General features: G+C 35.8%; 1 protein-coding gene across 4 annotated transcripts in view; it reads right to left on the bottom strand.

Annotated features, from left to right (window-relative positions):
• The window catches only part of KLHL13 (kelch like family member 13), a 325,110-nt gene that overhangs the window by 86,183 nt on the left and 214,616 nt on the right, over positions 1-24,311 (bottom strand). For all 4 annotated transcript variants that reach the window (XM_016202711.2, XM_087829330.1, XM_087829332.1 and 1 more), the window contains one exon: positions 15,661-15,734. Coding sequence is in view for 3 of the 4 variants with exons in the window: in XM_087829330.1 (XP_087685456.1) it covers positions 15,661-15,710 (50 nt within the window). In the remaining variant the exon portion in view is untranslated. The remainder of the gene's footprint in view (positions 1-15,660; positions 15,735-24,311) is intronic.

Here is a 24,311-nt window from a genome sequence, read left to right as displayed (position 1 = left end):
ATACAATAACTCTCATTATGAGGCTGACAACAACTATATTTGAGTGCTCATTATGCTCCAGAAAATGTTTAAAGCATTTCATACACTATGTGACATAATTTATGTGACATAATTTATGTCACATAGAGTGATGCTGAAGAGAAATGAGAACACAGAAAGATACCTTTGACACAGTAAGTGAAAAATGCAAATATAATACCTAAAATATGAGCCCATTTTATAAAAATAATTATATACACATATATTTTCTCTGAATATAGACTAAAATATCAACTGTGTGGTTGGATTATGAATGATATAAATTTTCTTTCTCCATATAAGTACATTCTAAGTTTTAAAAATAATGACCATGTATTAATTTTGCAATACAATTTATTTTAAAATTTACTGTTTAGAACAATGTATAATAGTAACATAGAAAAATGTTAACATTGCATCAATATTAAAGAAAAACATGATACAAAATTACTTATAAGGTATGAGTCTAATTTTGCTTTATAAAAAAAAAAGAAAGAAAAAAAGGCCTGAGTGAAATATACCTAAATGTTAAAGGATAGTTAAATTTGAATAATGGTATTAAAATTTTTTATTTATACTTTCTGTATTTTCTAAATTCTCTACTATGAACATGGATTAATTTTATAAGAAAAAATTTTTTCATTAGTTGATTAAGATAATTAACAATATGGAAAGTATTAATGGTATCACCTTGTATAAGAAAAATAAAGTATAAAATTGTATATGCATTATGATAATCATGTAAAATATATGCAGGCAGAAAGAGTTGAATGGAAGTATACCACCACAATAACTGGCTTACCTTAAATAAGGTGGAATAATTTATTTTTCCACCTTATTTATTTTCTACATTTTCTAAAATTTATATAATTTCCATATTATATACTATATGTATACTTTACATTTCATCTGTAATAGAAATTATCTTAATAAGAAAAGGAAAGTACATGAGGGGCATTAAAATTAAAATTTGTGATGAATGTTTTAGAAAATAATTTTTAAAATTGAAAAAGAGCCATTATCTGGAAGTGTCTTATGACCCAGCGATTCCACTTCTGTGTATATATTTGAAGAAACCCAAAACAGTAATTCAAAAAAATATATGCACCCCTATGTTAACTGAAGTGCTATTTACAATAGCCAAGGTATGAAAGCAATCCAAGTGCCCATCAATAGATGAGTAGATAAAAAAATTATAGTACATATATACAATGGAATATTACTCGGCCATAAAAAATGAAATCTTACCATTTGCAACAGCATGGGTGGACCTAGAGGGTATTATGCTAAGTGAAATAAGTCAGACATATGATTTCACTTATATTTGGATTCTGAAGAACAAAATGAATGAACAAACAAAGGAGAAACAAAAGGCTCATAGATACAGAGAACAGACTGATGGTTGCCAGAGGGGAGAGAGGTTGGGGGACTGGGTGAAAAAGGTGAAGGAATTAAAAACTACAAATTCTTAGTTACAAAACAGTCACTGTGATGTAAAGTATAGCATAGGGAATATAGCCAGTAATATGGTAGTAACTATGTATGGTGCCAGGTGGGTATTGGAAATATCAAGGGATCACTATGTAAAGTATATGATTGTCTAACCACTAAGATGTACAACTGATGCTAAAGCAAAATAATACTAAATGTGAACTAAAATTGAAAGATAAAAATTTTTAATTAGGGAAAAAAGAAAAAGAGCTATTTTGATACACAGCATGGTAGATATTACATGTGGTAGGTATAACAATGCTTCCTGCCCCCCAAAGGTATCCACTTCTGAATCCCTGGGACCTATGAATATGTTACCATACATGGCAAAAGAGACTTTGAAGATGAGATTAAATTAAGGGTTATGAGATGGGGAGATTATCCTGGATTATTGGGGTGGGCTCAATGTAATCATAAAGGTTCTTAAAATTGGAAGAAGGAAGCAAAAGTTGTCCAAATGATGAGATGTCAGAAGAGCTCAACCCACTGTTGCAGCTTTGAAGATAGACGAAGAAAGCTAAGAACAAAGGAATGCAGGTAGTCTCTGGAAGCTGGGAAAGGTAAGAAAATGGATTGTCCCTTAGAGTCTCCAGAAAGGACCACAGAATTTAGCTCAGTGAACTCCAGAGCTGTAAGATAATAAATCTGTGTTGCTTTAGGCACTGAGTTTATGATTATTTGTTACTGCAGCAAGAGAAAACTAATACATGGGGCAATAGATAGATGGAAAGAAGTTGCCTGGTGATTTTTGCAATCTGTTTTAGGGAAAACAAAATAACTGAGGCAGAAGAGTAAGTTGGAATTGAATTAACAATGTTAATAGCAAGAGTTGTGCCTGGATGTAGATGTGTCATTAAGTATATGTCTAAGGCCAAATAATATACTAAAATAGCGCTCACAGCAGAGTTTAGGACACAGACCGGGTTGAATTTCTATTCTTTTATCCACCTTCCTATTCCCCACTGACTTTTAGATTAGTACTTGGTTTCCTTATTATAATTAATATAAGTATTAATTCCCTGATTAATATTTATCCAGCCCACAGAAAATAAACTACTTGGGCTATTTAGCCAAGACAAAAGAGTACTTTGCACATTAAATAATGATGAAGGCTATAACAATTTAACTATAAATATTAAGTTTATTGCATGCACTATACAATACTGACAATTTAATGGAATACATTTAGTATAGATGTTTTAAATATGCAAAATACAGGTTTCTGAGATAAAAACAACACTTTATATCAGAAAATGTCTTGGCTCTTTCCCTTGCTATGTGAACTTGGAGAAGTTCTCTCCCCTTTGCATATCAGATTCCGTCTTTTTACATTTAAGAGGGTTGAACACTATCTCTACAATCTTTTTCTATCTTTAAAGAAATGTAATCTGTTATTTGTGGAGCCACAACCATTCTTAGCAAAACAAAAAAGCCTTAACTTAGTTTTCAACTCCTTTTCAAAAATCAACTTGAATTGATTCAGGTCTACCTTCCAGGGAGAACAAAGTAATTCAAGCATATCACCTCATTATTTTTGAGACAAGAGAAAGTATTTCTGTTCAGAAAAAAAAGGAGAAAGAAAGTGGCAGCAGATTAAATAAAATGACACTGTTGTGTTGGCCATCCCAGGTTCAAAAAACAGGGTTTTTCAAACTCCAAACTCAGTATTGCATTCTGCCTTTTCAACAGAAGGGTCAATCAGGTAAATGAACTCCCTTTAAGGAGAATGGGTAGGAGTATGGGATCAAAAGCTAGTATCTATGTACTTCCCCCTTCGTGTCACATGGTCAAAGGATAAATGTAACATGGAAGGGCAGACTGTAGGGTTTGGAGATCAAATAACTATTCTCTCCCTAGAGGCCTTATCACTCTTAGCACTGCCTCAGGGAACCAAGAGAGAAGAGAATGTTCTAGGTGGCCTCTCACTGATTCGAATAGCCACTCAAGCTTGAGAAGACAAAATGGGACCTAAGCCAAGCCTGACAGACCTGCCAACTCTGGACAATGGCTGGTCTCAGACAAGTTTGGACAAAGTTACATGATAGTATTTTCAATAATGTATCAGAGAAAAATAGATGACACTGCCTATATCTAGGCATAGCTCTTGTCAAAAACACCAAGTTTGATTTGAATTCACTCTGCTGCCTCTGTTATTTTGTTTCCCAGATAAAAGATTGCTAAAATCACCAGAGGATTTCTTTTTTAGCTATCTATAGCCTGTATCTATGTCAGCTATGCCATGCTGTGTTGATGCAGGAAAACACGTCTTCACCTTCAGGAGAATTCATTTCATAACCTACCACAGATAAGGAGACTCTCAGGAAGGGAGAAGAAAACACACTTCCTTTCCTTTGATGGCAGATTAAGGCTTCAGGCTCTCAGAGGAGACCCATAGTAGGGCTTTCTGAAGGACATAAAGCTTGGAATTGCCATAACTAAAACCCAAAGGCAGGCACAGAAACTAGCAGAGTAGAGCTTCCAGGACAAAGAAAAATTATTACTCTTTTTCTGTTCATTGTGAAATAATGATACAAAGAAAAAAACGATTGGGAGATTGGGAGTTGAAATATCACAGTGTGGATAACCAAAAAGACAAAGGAAAACTTTGTTTTCTAGATCTATATTTTTAAAAAGCATCCACATTAATTAAGGTTCTGAATTATTCCATGGTTTCATATTTCTTATCACATGTAACCCAAATAAGAACATGACCCAAATGTGGTTTAGGAACCTGTGGGAATTTCAGATAGTCTTTTTTGTCCATGCAACTTCAGCTATTGGGAAGTTTAAAGGGGGAGGGGCTGGAAATTAAAGATTGGAAATAGAGAGAAATGAAAACATTTTAAAGAAAAACGTACTTTTATCAACTTCCAGGCCCCCAATTCATTTATAGCAGTTAATCTATCAGTTAAAATGTTGCACACCCAAAATACAGCATAACTGGCTTGGCCCTAGGTCAACACTATGGGTACTAGATATTCCTTCCCATTGATTCACTGTCCTCTCTGAAAGATCATCATAGGAACTGTTTAATCATTAACTACCTACCATGGATTAGTTTGTCAGAGATTAGGGAACCAGTTAACAGAGATGCATTTAGGGACTGGAATACAGGACAGGTGACAGGACAGTCAAAACTTCTATCCTTGGGGAGTTCACAACCCAGGGAAGGAGAAAGACAGGCATAAGGTAAATGCATAGGCTCTGGAGCTGAACTTACTGTGTTTGAACCTGCATCCATGCTTATTAGCTGTGTAATCTTGGGCAACTTACTTAAACTCTGTGCCTCAATTTCCTCATTTGTAGAATGAGAATAATGATAGTACCTACTTCATGGGGTTCTTATGAGACTAAGATAAATGAATAGATATATAAAAGGTTTGAACCTGCTAATGCTAATGCTATCTAATAGTTACCTATCATAATGACTGTGGCCAATACAACTGTTACTACTGTTGGGACTTCAATCACCACTATAACCACCATAAAAATAAGAGTCGATCCTATGAGAGCCATACGAAAGGAACACTTACTTCTGCTTGGCAGAGGTAGGGGATACACAACAGTGAAAGTTTCACAGAGGAGTAATATCTGTGCTGGGCCTTGATAAACAGAAGTTGGTTAGGCCAAGAATTAGATGAAAGGCATACCAGAAAGAAGGATGGAAATATGAAGAAACATGTCACCTTCCACTGTTGGGGGGGGGGGGGGAGAGAAAGCAACACATGTTCTAGGCAGGAGATGAGGCTGGTAAGGTAGAGAGGAGCCACATGAAAAGTCTTGCCACACTGCAAGCCACTGAAGAAATCTGAACAAGAAAATGATATGAACATATTTACATTTCAGAAAGGCCATAATGGCTGCAATAGGAGGGATGGACTAGAAAGGGGGAAGGAGGCAGAGAAGAGCTAAGACTAGCAGCAAAAATTCAGCTCAGAAGGATATGATATAATGAACTAGGTGACAAATTATGTAGGCCTGAAGTAAGAAGGTGGCAATAAGAATAAAGCTGCAGGGGGAACAGATCAGAGAAACAGTTAGGAGGGAGAAATAGGACTTGGTGACTGACTGAATATGAGTGGTGATGATGAAGAAGGAAAAGTCCAGGATGAGACCCAAGCTTCTGACTCAGGTAACTGAGTGAATGGCGGTGTCGTTAAATGATGCCAAGACTACAGATAAGGAGGCTGGTACTGGGGAATAAGACTAGATGGTTTTGGACACATTGTGTTTACAACACTGGGCAGGGGGGCTGTATGTTGTACCAGCTTCAAAATATTAACAGTGCTTTCAGAGTAGTGGGATTGTACTATCCAACTATTTCACCATGAGCACACAGTATGTTTGGAAAACTTCAAGTTAAATACATGAATGTCCAATTTTAAATAATATGCCTCCCTCAACTTCCTGCTAAATATTGCGTAGACAAAAAGTGAGAAAAAACAGCTCCCTCAAAGAAACAGAGATCTGGCAAAGGGGCCATTCCCTTCTATGGTACGTCCCCTTCAGACCACCATCACCACTGCTGATACCTCTCTTGTGTTTATATTAAGTCAGAAATGACAACTCCTGTAACATGGGCAAGCCTCTGGAAACATGGTATATTCATTTCTTATTTCTTTATGCTGTAATAATTCACTACACACTTAGTGGCCTTAAATAGCACAAATTTGCTAACTTACAGTTCTGGTGGCAAGAAGTCCAGAATTCATCAGGGGAGATTTCTTTCCTTGCCTTTTCCAGCTTCCAAAGGCCAACTGAATTCTATGGCTTGTGGTACCTTCCTACATTTTCAAAGAGCATCACTCCAACCTCCGCTTCCATCGTCACATCTCCTTTTCCTGACTGATTCCTCTTACATCCCTTGTGATTACATTGGATCCCCATGGGCAATCCAGGATAAGCTCTCCATCTCAAGGTCCTTAACTTGATCATATCTGCAATGTCCTTTTTGCTATGTACAGTATCCGTCATAGATTCTGGGGATTAGGATGTATACATTTGTGGGAGGTGGGCATTATTCTGCCTACCACAGGTAGAAATTTGCCAGATTTCTTCATTGCAAAGGTACTTTTATTCCTTTTCACACTCTTTTCTCTGGAAGTGAATCATTAAGTCTAAACACAAGGGGAGAGGGAGATGAAGTTCTATCTCTTGGAGGGGGAGAAATACATACAAACATACACTTACACATATACATTTATAAAATTTGGGATTCTTCTGTAAGGAAGATTTGTCTCTTTTCCCCCATTTATTTATTTTTTAACCATTTATTTCTATCAGTATTAACTCATGGGTAAAAGTCTGAGAAAGGGGTTGGGTTAGTACCCAACAGCACAGGGAGAGGGTCAATAGTTAATCTGTTCATTCAGCAAATATTTGTTGAGCAACTAATATGTACCAGACATGGTTTTGGGTGCTAAAATGAAAGCAATCAACAAAACAAATGAGATCTCTACCCTCCTAGAGCTTCTATTTTAGTGAAAGGGGATAGATAAAAATTAAACAAAAAGGAAGGAAAAAATAAAGAAGGAACATATCTAATAGTGATAGTGATGAGTCTTATGCAGAGAATTAAACTAGGGTGGTGTGACACCAAACAGATGGTGCACTTTAGAATGGGTGGTCAAAGAAAATCTCTCAAAGGAGAAACATGTAAGTGGAGATCTAAAAAGAAAAAGAACCAGTCACACAAAGACCATGGGAAAGAAATGGTTCAGACAAAGGGAAAGACCAGTGTAAATGACATTCAGAATTCCTTCTTCCTTTGAGAATAAACAAATCAAAAAACAACTAGCACAGAGCAAATGGAAATGTATAGAAAAACAAGGAAAAAGAGATTTGTCATCATAAAGACTCAGAGAAAGAGCAGAACACTCTGCAAATGCTTTCACATAGGAGCCAGAAAACAATGTTGAAAGCCTTTGGCACATTCAAGAAAATAAGAAAACATGGCCTCAATAAAGCAGCAAGAGGAAGCCAAATAAGATAACAAGATCAGCTGAGGAAAGCTATAAATTATATTGGTCAACTGCAAGGAAACTAAGCCAGAGTAACAACCAAAATGTACATCAGAGGGAGTAAAGATAAGATTTGAAACAGTATGAAACAAATTCATTAAATAGAAATGAAAAAAGATAATAAATATTAAAGCAAGGAGAGAAAATATGATAGATATGGAAGACGTTATAATTAATACTCCAAAAGTGGATTCAACCTAAATACTTAATATTAAGAAATCATTTGTACCATGGAATAGTTTATACTTTGGAACTATTATATCTACTACAAGTTGTTGTTTTTAATCCTCACCTGAGGATATGTTTTTATTGATTTTAGAGAGAAGGGAAGGGAGGGAGAGAGAGAAAAAACATCGTTGTGAGAGAGAAACATCGATTGGTTGCCTCCCATACGTACTGTGACCGGGGATGGAACACACAACAATTTTTTTACTTTTATATTTTGGTGTACAGGATGACACTCCAACCAACTCAACCAACTGAGCCATCTGGCCAGGGCTACTGCAAGTTTTTACTGACATGTGAAATTCTAATGATATAACTAAGAAAAACAGCACAATACAGACAGACAGTATAATAAAACAATAAGTGCTTCCATTTATTGAGTATTTAACATGAGCCAGGAACATGACTATCTTACAAACATTTTATTTTATCCTCAGAACAATTCCATACAGTGATATTATTATATTTTATAGGTGAGGAAACAGACTCAGAGAGGTTAAGAAAGTTTCCAAAGTTCACACAGCTAGTAAGTAGCAGAACTTGATTTGAACGTGTATTTGACAGACCTCAAAGCCTCTGCTCTTAACCACAACCCTATAACCAAATCATGTACAATAATTGCTACTTCAGATACATTTTAAAATGCACCAAAAAACTAGAGTGAAAATGTACCAAGGGGTTAATAGAGATTACCTTAGGTAATTATTTTCCCTGCATATATATAATTTTCTACTTTTAAGTGTTCTATAATAAATATGCATTACTTGTAAAGTCAAAACAAACAAACTGGTGGAGAGAAGAAATAAAGAACCTTTTAGTCTGGGGCTTAGGAAAAAGTCTTAGACTCAAAATATAAATGTGAAGGTCTTCAGCATGTAGTTTGGAATATAAGTAATGGCTGTAGATAAGATTACCCAGAAAGAATGTGTGGAGTATGTACAGAATTATGAATAGCAACATTTAAGACACAGGTAGAGGAAGGAGAATCAGGGTGGTCACTCCTCTCCCCAGGAACAGAAATGCTTTTTGTGGTCTGGAAAATTTTCTAAACGCAACATTACTAACAGTCCATGCCCTTTGTATGAAAACATGTAACTCTTCAGTGAGAGGAACAAATGATAAACTGCACATATAACTTACTGCAATATATTGGGACAATAATAATGGGTAACAAAACCCTACAGAATGTCTGAGCCAAAATAAAAGTCCATTGTATAAAGTGTAACTGGCCTCAGAAATTCATGTGTTGCTCTCTTATATTATAATCCTTATAGGGATCCTCTAGCCCAAGGTTTGACCTCATTATAATCATTGCCTCTCTTACTTCAGCAAAGGTAAAACTAGATCCTCATAAGTTTTAATCTTTAAAAAACACAAAACAAACATATCTTCATTGAAGTTTCATAGAGCCATCACCCCAATAAATGCGATACTTTTTTAAAAAATTCAACATTCAGAAAAAGTTTATTAAACCAAATTATGAAAACTATAATAAAAGGACTTATCCTCAATGACTGGTCATCATCAAATTTAATCTAAGATGTGTTTATTTATCATCTACTATGTGCTTAAGTTTAAAGATATAATTCCAGACTTTTAAAACTAAAAGGAAGCTTAGGATCTTCCAATCCTTAAATTTTAGGGATTATGACAGTGTTTAACAAATAGTAAAGGCTCAATATTTTAAAATATCAAATGACCTGATTCAAAGCTCTGCATTCCCTTGATATCATACACTATTAAGGAGAGATTATATATTACATTGGTAAAAAAGTCTGAGCTTATTTCTAGAATCTGTAGTAAATTTCATTAGTCTATTTTACAATTTTAATGACTATCATTTAATATTCAGTTACGTAACTATAAGTAAGAGTTGACTTGGGGAAAAAAAAATTACCCTAAACAATTTAACCAAATAAAATGATCAGTAACAAATAATTGCTGATAAATGTAATAACTTCTACAAATTTTTATTTTTTTATTTATTTTAAATATTTTCATTGATGTTTTAGAGAGAGAGGAAGGGAGAGGGAGAGAAGAGAGAGAAACATCAATGTGAGAGTGAAACATTGATGGCTGCCTCCTGCACACTCCCTACTGAGGATCAAGCCCACAACCTGGGCATATGCCCAGACTGGGAATCAAATCGTGACCTTCGGTGCACGGGACAATGCCCAACCAACTGAGCCACACTGGCCAGGGCTACAAAATTTTAATGAATGCCTATTATGCACAAAATCCTGTACAGCATATGATATAAAATAAATATGTCTTAGATACAGCTCTCTGAAAAAAGCTCCCTTAATGATGTTGTAAGCAAAGACAAGTTCAAATTACTTAAATGCAGAGCCAAATGTGATAAAAATCATTGCAGGGATAAAACACCTCAGAGGCAAGAGACCCTCCTGATAATCTGCTTGGATTGATCACAGAAGGCTTTAGGCAGGACATGGAATTTGATCTGGGTCTTAAAGAACAGGTGGGATTTCGACAGTCAGAGGAAGGAAAGGGCAATCTGGGCATCATTATTAGATCAGCAATTTTAAAAGATCACTTTGACTAGAGTGTGAAGAATCTAGTTGAATGCCAAATATTGTCACATTTACTCTTAAATATTTCATGATGCCATCCCCTCGCGTCTGCTTCATTTCCACTGCTATCACATCTGCTCTCCTCATTCCTTATTTTGACTACTGTAATAGCCACCTAACTGTCAGGGAACCATGTATCACCATTCATTGCTATATCCCTAATATCTTGCACAGTAAGTGATATATAATAATATTTGTTAAAGGATGAAAATCTGATTATATTGTGTTTGGCACTCTTTTTCCTATATTACAAATAGCAGACAATAGTTTATGCTATGTTTTATTTGTCAAAGAATACTTTTAGAAAACTTGAACACTGTCAGAGCTTCATACATTATTGCAGAAATCCTTAATAGAGCTAGGAACATCAGAAAATTCCACCACTGCAACACCAAATGGGTAACTTTTTCCACAAGGTGCTCCTCCCAGACATTACCATCATGTGTGCATAAGCATGATGCTCAGATCAAGATGCTCATTGCAGCAAAGCAAGCCACATATAGCTGGCCTCTCTCTGTACCTCATAAATCACTGGAATAAAACTTCAAATAGAGTAAAGATGATTAATGGTAGGTTGCAAGACAAAAAACATCTAAGACTAGTAAGAGGTTAATGTTATTCTGCATTGCCACCCTTAATTTCTTATCTTTCTACCTGCTTTATTAATTTTTCATAGCAATTTTCTCCTATACATATATTTGGTATTTTTAATCTGACCCTGCCAATACTTACATAAAAATTCAAGCTCAATGAGAATAAACTTTCATTACTTTTCATCATATTTTAGGACATGAAAGTGTTTAGCTCTTATCAATTACAAAATAAATGTCTGTTGAATAATAAACAGAATAAATTGTTAGATTTTTGAGAAGCAATTACTACATGCCAGACATTGTGTGTTAAGCAATGGGGATATACTTCTTTAATACATTCCTTATCTTATTGAATAATCACTGTCAAAATTTTAAATATCCTATTAAATCTGTGTTAGATCTATACAACAATTTGGGAAGTTTACCACTTCCCAAAATTTAGTTTTTAAATCCAGGATCATGGTATGTCTCTCTACTTTTAAAATATCTTCTTACCTGTCCCTCACTCAAATTTTTAAATTTTCATCACATAGGTCATAGACATGTTTTTGTTATTACTACATATTTATGTTTTATGGCTTTTGTAAATGAATTGTTTTCCATTACATCTTGTAAATGATCACATTTAATATAAATGCTATTGGTTTTTAATTTTTATCTTATATCCAACTACTTTTCAGAACTCATTAAAAGTCTATCAACTAAGAAGTTCTTTTTAAGTCTCAGCTTCTGTAGGTACATGATTCTAAAACTTGATCATTTTTTGTCCCCTCTTTTCCACTAACTACGTCCCTTTATTGACATTGGCCGGAATTTATAGATATATAAATAATGGTGGCTATAGGTTTTGTTGCTGCTTAAGGAACAACTTTTACATTTTACCATTAAGTATGATGCTGGATTGTTGGTTTCAGATCATATATATATATATATATATATATATTTCTTGTTAAGAGAGCAAGCTTCTATCACTAACTTTATAATTCTTAAAATGGGTATTGAGTTTTTCAAACACTTCCAGCATTTACTTTTTGCCTTTTTTTTCCCTTAAAACTATGGACAGGATGCAGCATGAATAACTTCATAGTATGAAAGCATTCACACTGGGATAAAACTTTCTTGGTCACAAACAGCTAATTCTTTTCATATATTCTTAAATGTGTTTGATTTGTATTTTTAAATTTATTTGTTTATTTATTTTTGCAGTAAAAATATACTTTTTATTAAATTTATTGGGTTTACATTTGTTAATAAGATCATATAGGTTTCAGGTGTGGGTTTCTATGTTACGAGACCTGTATATTGCACAGTGTTTCCACCAGATCATTTTATCTAAAATTCAAAATTGGTCCATAATTTGTGTATGCAAACAAGCAACATTTTTCTCAGGTTTTGACATCTGAATTAGGCAGCATCATAAATAAATTGGAGAATTGTCAATCATTTTCTAGGCTCTTGATCAGTTTAGTTAGTATCAGAATTATCAGTTTCTTTCCAAGGAGTCTTATTTATAATAAGAAAGATTATAAAAGTAGGAAATCAAAAGTTACTGTGTTATAAACTAGGAGTCCTAAGATTAGTTCCCTATGGCTCAACAAGTATCACTCAGGTTACAGTTCAGTTACCATGTCATTTACAAAGTCATTAAGTTAGAATTAAAAGGACAAAAAGACTTTTCTTTTATAAAGTGTTCTTATTAATTATCTAGATTCTATGTGAAATCTAGGCCATAAGTTTATTTCTTTTGTTTCTAGTCAAGAATGCACTTACAATATGAAGGCTAAAACCATAAAACTTCCAGAAGAAAGCCTGAAATTTGGGAGGGTAAAGATTTCTTGGACAAAATGCAAAAAGTACTGAGCATAAAAGAAAAATACTGTATGATAAATTGACCTTCATTAAAAAAAAAAAAAAAATACCCTCCTGCTCATCAAAAGACACAAATAAGACTATGGGATGGAAAGCCACAAATTGGAAGAAAATATTCATAATACATATATCTAAATATCCAGAATAAATTTTAAAACTCAAAAAGAGTACAACCTATATTTTAATTTTTAAATTTTTATTGAATTTATTGGGGTGGCATGGATTAATAAAATTATATAGGTTTCAGGTGCAGAATTCTATGCTACAGCATCTGTATATTGTATTGTGTGTTCACCACTTCAAGTCAAGTCTCCTTCCATCACCATTTATTCCCCCTTTACCCTCTCCTACCTCTCCCATCCTTCTTTCCCTTTGGTAATCACGATACAGTTAAAGACATGAACAGCTATTTCTAAAAGATATGCAAATGGATAATTAGCATACAAAAGCATACTCCATTACACCTGATTAAAAAAAAATGCAAAGCGTGAACAATACTGAGAAACTACTAGACACCCAAGAGAATGGCTAAAATTAGAGACTAACAATATCAAGAGTTAGTGAGGATTTTCACTTATTACTGATCAGAGAATGGTCCCACCACTTCAGAAAAGCATTTGGCAGTTTTTATTAATGATAAATAAGTTAAATATATATCCCCTACGACCCAGCAACTCCACTGCCATGTACATATAAAAAAGAAATGAGTGTATATGGATAGAAAAAGATTTATTAAAAATGTCAATACAGCTTTATTTTTAATAGCCAAATAATGGAACTTAAATGACTATTAGCAAGAAAATGGATAAACAAATTGTGGTACATTTTAAACAATGGAATACTACACAGCAATAAAAAGAAGGAACTACAGATAACCACAGCAGTGATAAACTCAAGAACATTATTATTTTGAATGAAAGAAGCCATATGCAAAAGAATACACAGTGTCTGAGCCTATTTACATGAAGTTCAAGAACAAGCAAACTAATCCAAGGTATGTAAGTCAGAATAGTGGTTCCCTTAGTAGGAGTGGAGGGGATATGGACTGGAAATGGGCACAAGGGAATTCTCTGGTGGGATGGAATTGTTTTATATCTTGACCTGGATTGTGGTTACCTGGATGTGAGCATATATAAAAAATGTTCAAGATGTATATTTAAATGTTTATTTTACTGTATGTAATTATACCTCAATAAAAATAATGAAAACAAATTCAAGCATGCTATAACCACTTCAGTTATGTACTAGACCCTGTCCTACCATTTCCTTTTCTAAATGTGTGGTACAGACCCTCCTATTCAGCAGTGCTTGAAATCTGCATACTTAATTCCCCATCAAATTCAACGTCTCTTAACTATTATTCTCTTCTATCTTTTCATCCAACATGCCCATACATTGTTCCTGCTATGATTTTCTTGCTTTCTGTTTCTCTGAGCAAGTCTACCTTACAGTCCCTTGCACAGCTGAGATAATACATTCCAACAAATAGTCATTCTTCATATGATATTTACTTAATGAGATTATTATGTAAAATTCCTAGTATAGTATCTGATAAATAACAATGACTTTATATATGTCCACTTCCTACTTCAACCTTTCCCCTCCTTTAATTTTCTTTCCAGACACACTTATATTTTAAAGTAACTTAGATATCAAAAACACAATTATTGTATTTTCAAATTAGTTAAATCCCACATTTATATTTCAATACTAGCACCAATATACCATGTATTATTTGCCAAGTGCACTCTCGCTTGCTCTCTCTCTTCTCACTCTCTCTCCACATACACACCATAGACACTTATTTAATGTCAAACAATCCTGAGATGTAGATATTATTATTATCCCCATTTCATAGATGAGGAACTTAAGGCACAGAGCAATTAAAAAATTTGCTCAAGCCCAGCCAGCGTGGTGCAGTGGTTGAGCATCGAGCCATGAAGCAGGAGATCACGGTTGGATTCCCAGTCTGGGCAGATGCCTGGATTGTGGGCTTGATTCCCAATAGGGGGCGTGCAGGAGGCAGCCAATCAATGACTCTCTCATCATTGATGTTTCTCTCTCTCTCCTCTCCTCTCTGAAATTGATAAAAACATAAAGAAAAAAGAAAAGAAATTTGCCTAAGACTACACCACCACTAAGTATCAGAGCCATGATATAGACAATTACAGCACATTATTTCAAATGTTTCACCCAAATCATACAACTAAACTATTGGGAATAAGGGATACTCTTCCATACTTACAAAGCAAAGGCTATGTCTCTTTGAACCATGAGTTTAAAATTCTAAATTGTCAGAGGAAGCTCTGAATTTCTCATGACTCCCTGGAAAAGTTTTAATTGGATTTTTTATTGTTTTTCAATTACAGTTGATAGTCAATATAATTTTGTATTATTTTCAGGTGTAGAGCATAGTGGTAAGACTAATTGGATATTTAAATAACAGAAATGTACACACAATCACAGAGCAATACTATTAAAAAATACTTGTTGAGACATCTATTCTTAAGCAATGGATACCTGTATTAATTCATTGATATGCTTTAAAACTAAAATTGCAATCAATAGCTCCACTGACTGAATTCCAAGTGTTAACAATTTATACTAATTATGATTTCTAATTATATTTTTTAATTAGCTCAAGGTCACTAATCATCAGAGAGGTGCATGATCACTAACATGCTCTTCATTCCCTTTCTTTGTAAATCATTCTTTTATTCGTTCATATAGCAAATATTTTATTTCATGACAGATATTCAACAAATACTTATTGAGTAGCAACTATGTTAGGTACATAAATAGTCAGGAAAGACATTATGTAAGTTATAAGGAAAACCCTTTCCATAAATATACCTGTTACGGAGCACTGCGGCAACCGATTCCCCTAGATGCAGATGATCCATCACCTCCACAAGTTAGATAAGGGCCTGTTCAGGAGGAAAAGAAGTGAATATTTACTATGAAAATCAATACTAGAATTTTCAAATTATGCCACCTTTGTAGTATTTTACATGTTTTGTGATAGAAATGCAAAATATATGTCCATGTACCTAATGTCCATATGATAACTTAGAAAATAAAGGAAATTAAGAAATTAAATCTGCAATAGTCTAAATATCTACAAAATGCCACACTGAGTCATTTAATAGTATTGACTAAATTTCATGTGAAATCACTAGCTATTACCCGTCGAAAAACAACCAAGTATACAAAAGTTGGATTAAATGAAAGTCGGAACTGAAGAGTCAGTGTGAAGTTGGGTTAGATGAGAAGTTAAAGCAAAGAGTTGAGGCAAACATTTGCCAAGTAGATACAGACAGGACTAATTTCCATTTTGCCAGGGGGACTAAAGGCCTGAGAAGCCCATAAGCAGGGCCCACAATTTTAGGAGTGGTTGGTCAAAATTAAGTCTAGAACCGTATAATATTTTGAAATCTAAAGACATAAAGTAGGTAGAGCAGGTAAAAGTGTTGTTCTCCTGATCTGCACTGAATTTTTGTTTTGGTTGTGCCTGTTGTCTTTTTATGGGAAAGGAGCAGGTAAGTTTGTAGTAAACTAAGCTTTATTTAATATACTGGTTTTTAGTAATGTGATTGCTCTGTGTTGTAGATGTAGAGCATATTTAATGTACTCTATTAATTTCAAATACATTGGGAAGCAAAAATGTATATTTAATTAAGGACATATAGATGGCCAATAGACATATGAAAAAATGTTCAAGGTCACTGATGATGAAAAAGATGCAAATTAAAACTACAATGAGGTATAACCTCACACCTGTCAGAATAGCTACTATCAATAAGTCCACAAACAACAAGTGCTGTTGAGGATGTGGAGAAAAGGGAACCATAGTGCACTGTTGGTGGGATTGCAGATTGGTGCAGCCATTATGGAAAAGAGTATAGAGGCTAATCAGAATATTAAAAATGGAGCTGTCTTATGACCAAGTGATTGCACTTCTGGGTATATATCTGAAGAAACCCAAAACACGAATTCAAAGAATATATGCACCCCTATGTTCACTGCATCAGTATTTATATAGCCCAGATATGGAAGCAACCCAGTCAGTACCCATCAATAGATGAGTGGATAAAAAAGTGGTGGTACATATACATAATGGAATATTTCTCGGCCATAAAAAAGAGTGAAATCTTACCATTTGTGACAACATGGATGTATCTAGAGGGTATAGCTAAGTGAAATCAGTCAGAGAAAGTCAAATATCATATGATTTTACTTATATATGGAATTTAAAGAACAATATAAATGAACAAACAAAACAGAAACAGACTCAAAGATACAGAAAACAGACTGACTGATGGTTGCCTGAGGGAAGGGAAGTTGGAGGACTGGGTGAAAAAAGTAAAGGGGAAGGCAGGGAGAGGTTGGGGGCTGGATGGAGGGAGGCAAAGAAAGGGTAATGGAGGACATCTGTAATAGTTTCAAAAATAAAACATTTCTAATAAAAAAATAAAAAGAAAAAAGTAAAGGGATTGAGAAGTACACATTGATAGTTACAGAATAGTCATGGGGATGTAAAGTACAGCATAGGGAATATAGCCAACGATACTGTAATAAGCATGTATGGTGCCAGGTGGGTACTAGAAATATCAGGGGAATATGTGTAAAGTATATGATTGTCTAACCACTATGCTCCACACATGAAGCTAATACAAAATAACTTTGAATGTAAATTTTAATTGGAAAAAAAAATTTAAGATGTTTGACCTCAATTGTGTGTGTGTGTGTGTGTGTGTTTGAAACTGAAACAAAATCTGCAGCCAAGTTAAAGAAAAATTAGTCACATATTTTATTGTTCTTTTTCACATTTTTACCTACAAAAGATAATAGACATCGCTTAGGTCCTATTTAGCATGGAAAATCCTATATTCCCATGAAAGTATCACAAACAAGAGAAAGATGATGAAAGAGAAGGAGAAAAAGCTTACAAAAACTTTCAAGTGAAATCTATATAGAAGTTAAGGGAAGATAAACAAAAATTTATTGTGCATTTTACTGGGGAAGGAAATTAATTGGGCTCATCTGTGAAAACTTCCAGTTTGGGGTGAGTTTAAGCAAGGTGAAGGTTGTTGGTATTTTTCCCCATCTCCATGGTCACAGGCCATAATTCAATTTGTCCTCCATGTTACAAAGGGCAAAATTCTTAAGTGGTTTTATATTACAGTAATCATCTTAACAGAAAGCTGTTTATCCAAGCAAAAGGAGGTTCATGAGCTATCTTAAAACAAAAATGCCTACATTTCCAACATAATGGAAATATCAAGTTCCAAGTAACTCTAGAAAAATCTAGATGCAATGTAGCATTTTTACTGCATTATTTTTTCTAGTGTTGTAAAAGTAAAGTTTGAATCATTGTATTATCTTTGCACAAGAGGCCTTTAGCTGGAGAATTCTGGTTTTTGAATCAACCTATAGCTGAAATCTGAACTCCATGCACTAAACACCAGGCACCATCTAAATTATAGCAAAAATAAAGTATTTCTTTGCCAGAGAAAAATTCAGTATGGCATTTCTTTAAAAAGAAAAAGTATTAATAATTTTCCAAAATAACTTAGGTCAATATGAATAAAAGATATTTAAAACTTTTGACTATATTTTTGACAAATTTTTGTAAGCAAATTTTGAAGAATTCGCATTGATGAGAGTAAAGGACCTCAATAGACACTTCTCCAAAGAGGACATACAGATGGCCAAGAGCCATATGAAAAAATGTTCAGTGTTGCTAATCACCAGAGAGATGCAAATTAAAACCACAATGAGGTATCACTTCACACCTGTCATAATGGCTCCCATCAACAAATGACATGTGTTGGCGAGGGTGTGGAGAAAGGGGAACCCTAGTTCACTGCTGGTGTGGAGAAAGGGGAACCCTGGTTCACTGCTGGTGGGAATGAAAACTAGTGCAGCCACTATGGAAAACAGTATGGAGGTTCCTCAAAAAGTTAAAAATGGAACTGCCTTTTGACCCACTTCTAAGAATATGTCCTAAGAATCCTGAAACACTTATCAGAAAGAATATATGCACCCCTATGTTATAGCAGTGCAATTTACAATAGCTAAGATCTGGAAACAGCCCAAGTGCCCATCAGTAGATGAGTGGATAAAAAAGCTGTGGGACTTTTAGACCATGGAATGCTATGTAGCTGTAAAGAAGGAACTCCTACCCTTTGGGACAGTATCGATGGACCTGGAGAATATTATACTAAGCAAAATAAGCCGGTCAGAGAAAGACAAACATCACATGATCTCACTTATATGTGCAATCTAAAGAACTTAATAAACTGATGAACAAAATAGATTCAGTGACATAGAAGCATGGATCAGACTGACAATCTCAGAGGGAAAGTCAGGGGTTGGGAGGTTGGGGGGTTGGGGGGAGAGATTAACCAAAGAATTTATATGCATATATGCATAACCCAAGGACACAGACAATAGTGTGGTGAGGGTAGTGTGGTGAGGGACTGGGGAGGGGGGGAGGGGCGGGGTGGAAGGGGCCAATGGGAGAAAAAGGGACATCTGTAATACTTCCAACAATAAATAAAATAAGATAAAATAAAATAATAAATAAAACTGAAAAAAGTCTACTCACTTCTATATAACATAAACTTCTAAAGTATATGCAAAATATAATATATATAATACTTGTTATTCTGACTGAGAAGAATGTATTGAGTTCCACCCATAATCAGCTAATAAATTAAGAGCCCTTATTTAATTAAGGTCTACTGTAATTAATGTACCACAGTCATAGAAAAAATTGTAGTTACTTGTAATATGCTTCCTTAAATATTTATCATACTCTACAACATTAAATGTAAAAGACAAAGAATTAACTTTTAAAAGATACAATACTGTTTAACATCCCACTCAGTCACAGTTCACAAGGGTCAAATGAAACCAATAAAAACCTGTTTTGATCACATTTAGTACAGTCTAGGTACTAGAGTTCTACCTCTTTTTAGTAAGTGATTTTCAAATATGGCAAAAACTGTTTACAATTCATTAATCAGAACTCCACAGAAAGGAACATCCCAGACAAAAACCTTTCCAACATAAATTTTCACTTTACTAATTAGGTGATTCAACTTCTACTGTGTAAGGAATTCATGAGAAAAGAGCATTGAGGCCCAGATAAAGATAATAGTTTTTCTGGGTCCATCACAGATAAGTTTAGCAAAATGAACAAAATGAAAGGAAGTACAGGTAGCTCTACCCTTTATACAATCTTTCATAGCCACAGTAGGAGTCATCCTGTGGTTTATATTCATGCCCATAGTTGTTAATAAATCAAAAAAGTTAAAGTAGAAATTATTTGTGATTTGACTTATTATCTGAACTAGAGCCAAGACTTTTTCTTTGTACAAAGTCCTTCTAATTGAATCATAGCACCTTATTTCATAAATCAACCTCACCACCACAATGAATGCAGAAACTCTATTTACAGATTTGTATTCCTTAAAACAGAGAGTGAATATAGAGACACTTGCACATCAATAAGAATTCAGAATGCCTAAGCATTTTTAAAAGTTCCCCGCAATTCTTTTTAAACTGTAGGACCAGGACTGATGTGAAATGAGTGATATCTCAGACCCAAAATTTTAAGGGGTTGCCAAAACTTGGTAATCAAGATAAATGTCAATTTAATGTCATTTTTTAAAAAAGCAACCCACAACTAACTTCATACTTATTGATGAAAGTTTGGATGCTACTCCGTAAGATCTGGAACAAGAAAAGGGTGCTGCTCTCCCCACTTCTATTCCACAACATGCTGGAAGTAGTAGCCAGGACAATAAGTCAAGAAAAAGAAAAAAAAGGCGTGCAGATTAGAAAAGAGGCGATAAAACTATCATTATTCACAGGTGACAGGAGTTGCATATAGAAAATCCTAAATATTTGAGTAAAAAAGACTATTACAATTAATAAACGAGTTTATCAATGTTACAGGATATCATATCAATATATAAAAACCAATTATATACATTTGCAATAAACAATGTGAAAATGGATTTAAGAAAACAATTCCAGCCCAGCTGGGCATGGCTCAGCGGTTGAGCACCGACCTAGGTTCCAGGAGATCAGGGTTGGATTCCTGGTCAGGGCACATGCCCGGGGTGCAGGCTAGGCAGCCAATCAATGACTCTCTCATCATTGGGGATCGAGCCCACAACTCAGGCATGTGCCCTGACTGGGAATCAAACCATGATCGCCTGGATACTAGGTTGACGCTCAATCGCTGAGCCACACCCGGCCAGGCCAGAATTTTTTTTAAAAAGAAGAGAATTCCATTAATAATAGTATAAAAAATACTTTGGAATAAATTAACAAAAGAAATTCAAAATTTATACTCTGAAAACTATAAAACATTGATGAAAAAATCCAATATGGTCTAAATAAATTTTTTTAATCCCATGTTCACTGATGGACTTAATATTGTTAAGATGCAATGCTCCCCAAAGTGATAAGCAAATTTAACATAATCCCTATCAGAATCTTAACTGACTTCTTTGTAGAAACTGTTTAGCTGATTCTAAAATTCATATGGAATTGCAATATATCCAGAATAGCCTAAACAATATTGGGAAAAAAAGAACAAAAGGGGGAGACTAATACTTCCTAATTTTAAAACTTACCACAAAGCAATGGTAATCAACACAGTGTGGTACTGACACAAGAACAGGCATATAGACCAATGGAACAGAATTGAGGTTTCAGAAATAAAGCCGTATTTCTATAGTCAACTGATTTACAAAGAGGGTACCAACATCATGTAACAGAGAAAAAACAGTCTCTTCAACAAATGGTACTGGCACAAGTGGGCAGCAAAAAAAAAAGAATGAATTTGGACACTTCACACTATATACAAAAACTAAAATGAATCAAAAACTTAAATGTTAGAGCTAAAGTATAAAATTCTTAGAAGATCACATACAGGTAAATCGTTATATAAGCAAAGGACTCATAAATATGACACCAAAAGTATAAGCAACCAAAGAAAATGTAATTTGGACTTCATCAAAACTAAAAACTTTTGGGAGGAGAAAAAAGATGGTGGCGTAGGTAGCAGCTGCACCCGCCACCTCTCACAACTACATCAAAATTACAACTAAAATACAGAACTACCATCACTCAGAGCCTCCTGAAATCTGGCTGAACAGAAGCCCTACAACCAGGGAGCTGAAGAAGCACGAAGACTGGTAGGAGGGGCCCAGATGTGGGCAGATTGGGGCTGAATCCTGGAGACACGGCAGCGGGCCCACACCCGGTGCCCCGGTTTAAACCCGGGAGGGACATCCCCGGGCAGAGGTTTCCCAGAGGAGTGAGGGGTCCCAGCCCCACAACAGGCTCCAGCCCAGGGCTCCAGGGCCGGGAAGAGACGTCCCCACAGCTTTGGGCTGTGAAACCAGCGGGGACTGTGGCTGAGGGAGCCCCAGGCTTTCCTCTTAAAGGGCCCGGCACGGACTCACTCAGACGTGCTCCCTCTGAGCCCAGCACAGGGCAGCAGCTTGAAAGGAACCTGGGACATTTGGGGAGGAACTAACTTGCCTGAAATCAGGGTGAGAGCTGGTAGGGCAGCTTTCTCCCAAGCAGAAGAGGGGCAGAGGCCATTGCTCCTTTGGCGAGTTCTCCCCCCATACAGCCGGCAGGCAGGCGCCATATTTGAATCAACAGCCCCTGACTCACACCTTTGGCCCCGCCCCCCAGTGATTCCCGGAGGCCCCACCCCTCCCTACTTGTAGGCTCATCCAAGCCATTTCCAGGGGCTTTCCTGTGCAAGTGGCCTCTCAAGCCTCATGCTTAGAACTTTCCTAAAATCTCTCAAACAAGAAGCAGCGTGCTCCATACAGCTTGACAAGTGGCCCCAGGCCTGGCACTAGCAGCAGCTGCATTGGTTCATACCTGGGCCTCTCCTGGACACCTCCAAGCCCAGCACAAGTAGCAGCCAACTACAGTTTGCTGTGTAGCTCATGCTGGCTGGTCCTGGGCAAGACACTGGCAGAGGCTGACTTTACACCTCCAGGGAGGCCCCAGAGACAGTGCACCTGGTGGCCAGGCTCGACCACACTGCATTACAACCCTACCACATCCACAAGTGACACTCAAGGGGAGCACTTGGTGAACACCAAAGCCCCACTGAAGTAAATCCTGATCCATAGGGGTGTCTCCAGCACAGCAGCTCTTTGGCTATAGTTGCAGCTGGTCCTCACAGCTTATTGGCCATGGAGTCAATTCCTCCCAGTGACACCAACAGCAACCAAGGCTCAACTACAACAGGACAGTGCACACAGCCCACACAGGGGAGCACCTAGAAGGCCCAGCTCAGGTGACTGGGGAGGCTGAGCCACTGGACCCAACAGGACACCTACTACACAAAGCCACTCTACAAATTCCAGGAGACATAGCAGCTCTCCCTAATACATAGAAACAAACACCTGGAAGCAGCCAAAATGTGGAGGCAAAGAAACATGTCACAAAGCAAAGAACATATCACAAAAAAAAAGAACAGAAGAAATCTCTAGAAGAGGAACTAAATGAAATAGATCCAAGCAAGCTAACAGATACAGAGTTCAGAATTTTGTTTATAAGGATGTTTAAGCAGACTATTAGGGAAATAACTGAGAAAATCAATAACATAATAATGTACCAATTTGAAATGAAGGCTACACAAACTGAAATGAAGAATAATTTACAGGGGATCAACAGTAGAGTAGAGGATGCTGAGAATCAAATCAGCAATTTGGAACATGAGGAAACAAAAAACACCCAACCAGAAGAGCAAAAACAAAAAAGAATCCAAAAATATGAAAATAGTATAAGGAGCCTCTGGGACAACTTCAGGAGGCCCAACATTCATATTATTGGGATGCCAGAAGGGGAAGAAAGAGACCAAGAAATTGAAAACCTATTTGAAAAAATAATTACAGAAAACTTCCCCTACCAGGGGAAAGAAATAAACCTATAAGTTCGGGAAGCACAGAGGGTCCCAAACAAGAAGAACCCAAAGAGGCCCACAGCAAGACACGTCATAATTAAAATGCCAAAGGTTAAAGACAAAGAGAGAATCTTAAAAGCAGCAAGAGAAAAGCACTTAGTTACCTCCAAGGGAGCACCCATATGACTGTCAGCTGATTTCTCAACAGAAGCTTTGCAGGCCAGAAGGGAGTGGCAAGAAATATTCAAAGTGTTGAAAAACGTGGAACCATAACCAAGACTGCTCTACCCAGCAAAGCTATCATTTAGAATTGAAGGTCAGATAAAAAGCTTCACAGATAAGAAAAAGCTAAAGGAGTTCATCACCAGACCAGCACTACAGGAAAAGTTGAAGGCTCTTCTTTAAGAAGAAGCTAATTAACAAAAGAATCTGATGAACTAAATAGATCCAGAGACATTGACGCATGCAACAGACGATCATATCTCAGAGGAAAGAGGGAAGGTGGGTGAAGGGTGGGAAGAGATTAACCAAAGAAGTTATATGCATGTATGCA

This window comes from Miniopterus natalensis, chromosome X (genome assembly GCF_054644295.1).
Source record: "Miniopterus natalensis isolate mMinNat1 chromosome X, mMinNat1.hap1, whole genome shotgun sequence".
Taxonomy (NCBI): Eukaryota; Metazoa; Chordata; class Mammalia; order Chiroptera; family Miniopteridae; genus Miniopterus; species Miniopterus natalensis.
Note: the sequence above shows the minus strand (reverse complement) of the source record. Positions and strands in the feature narration are given on the sequence as shown.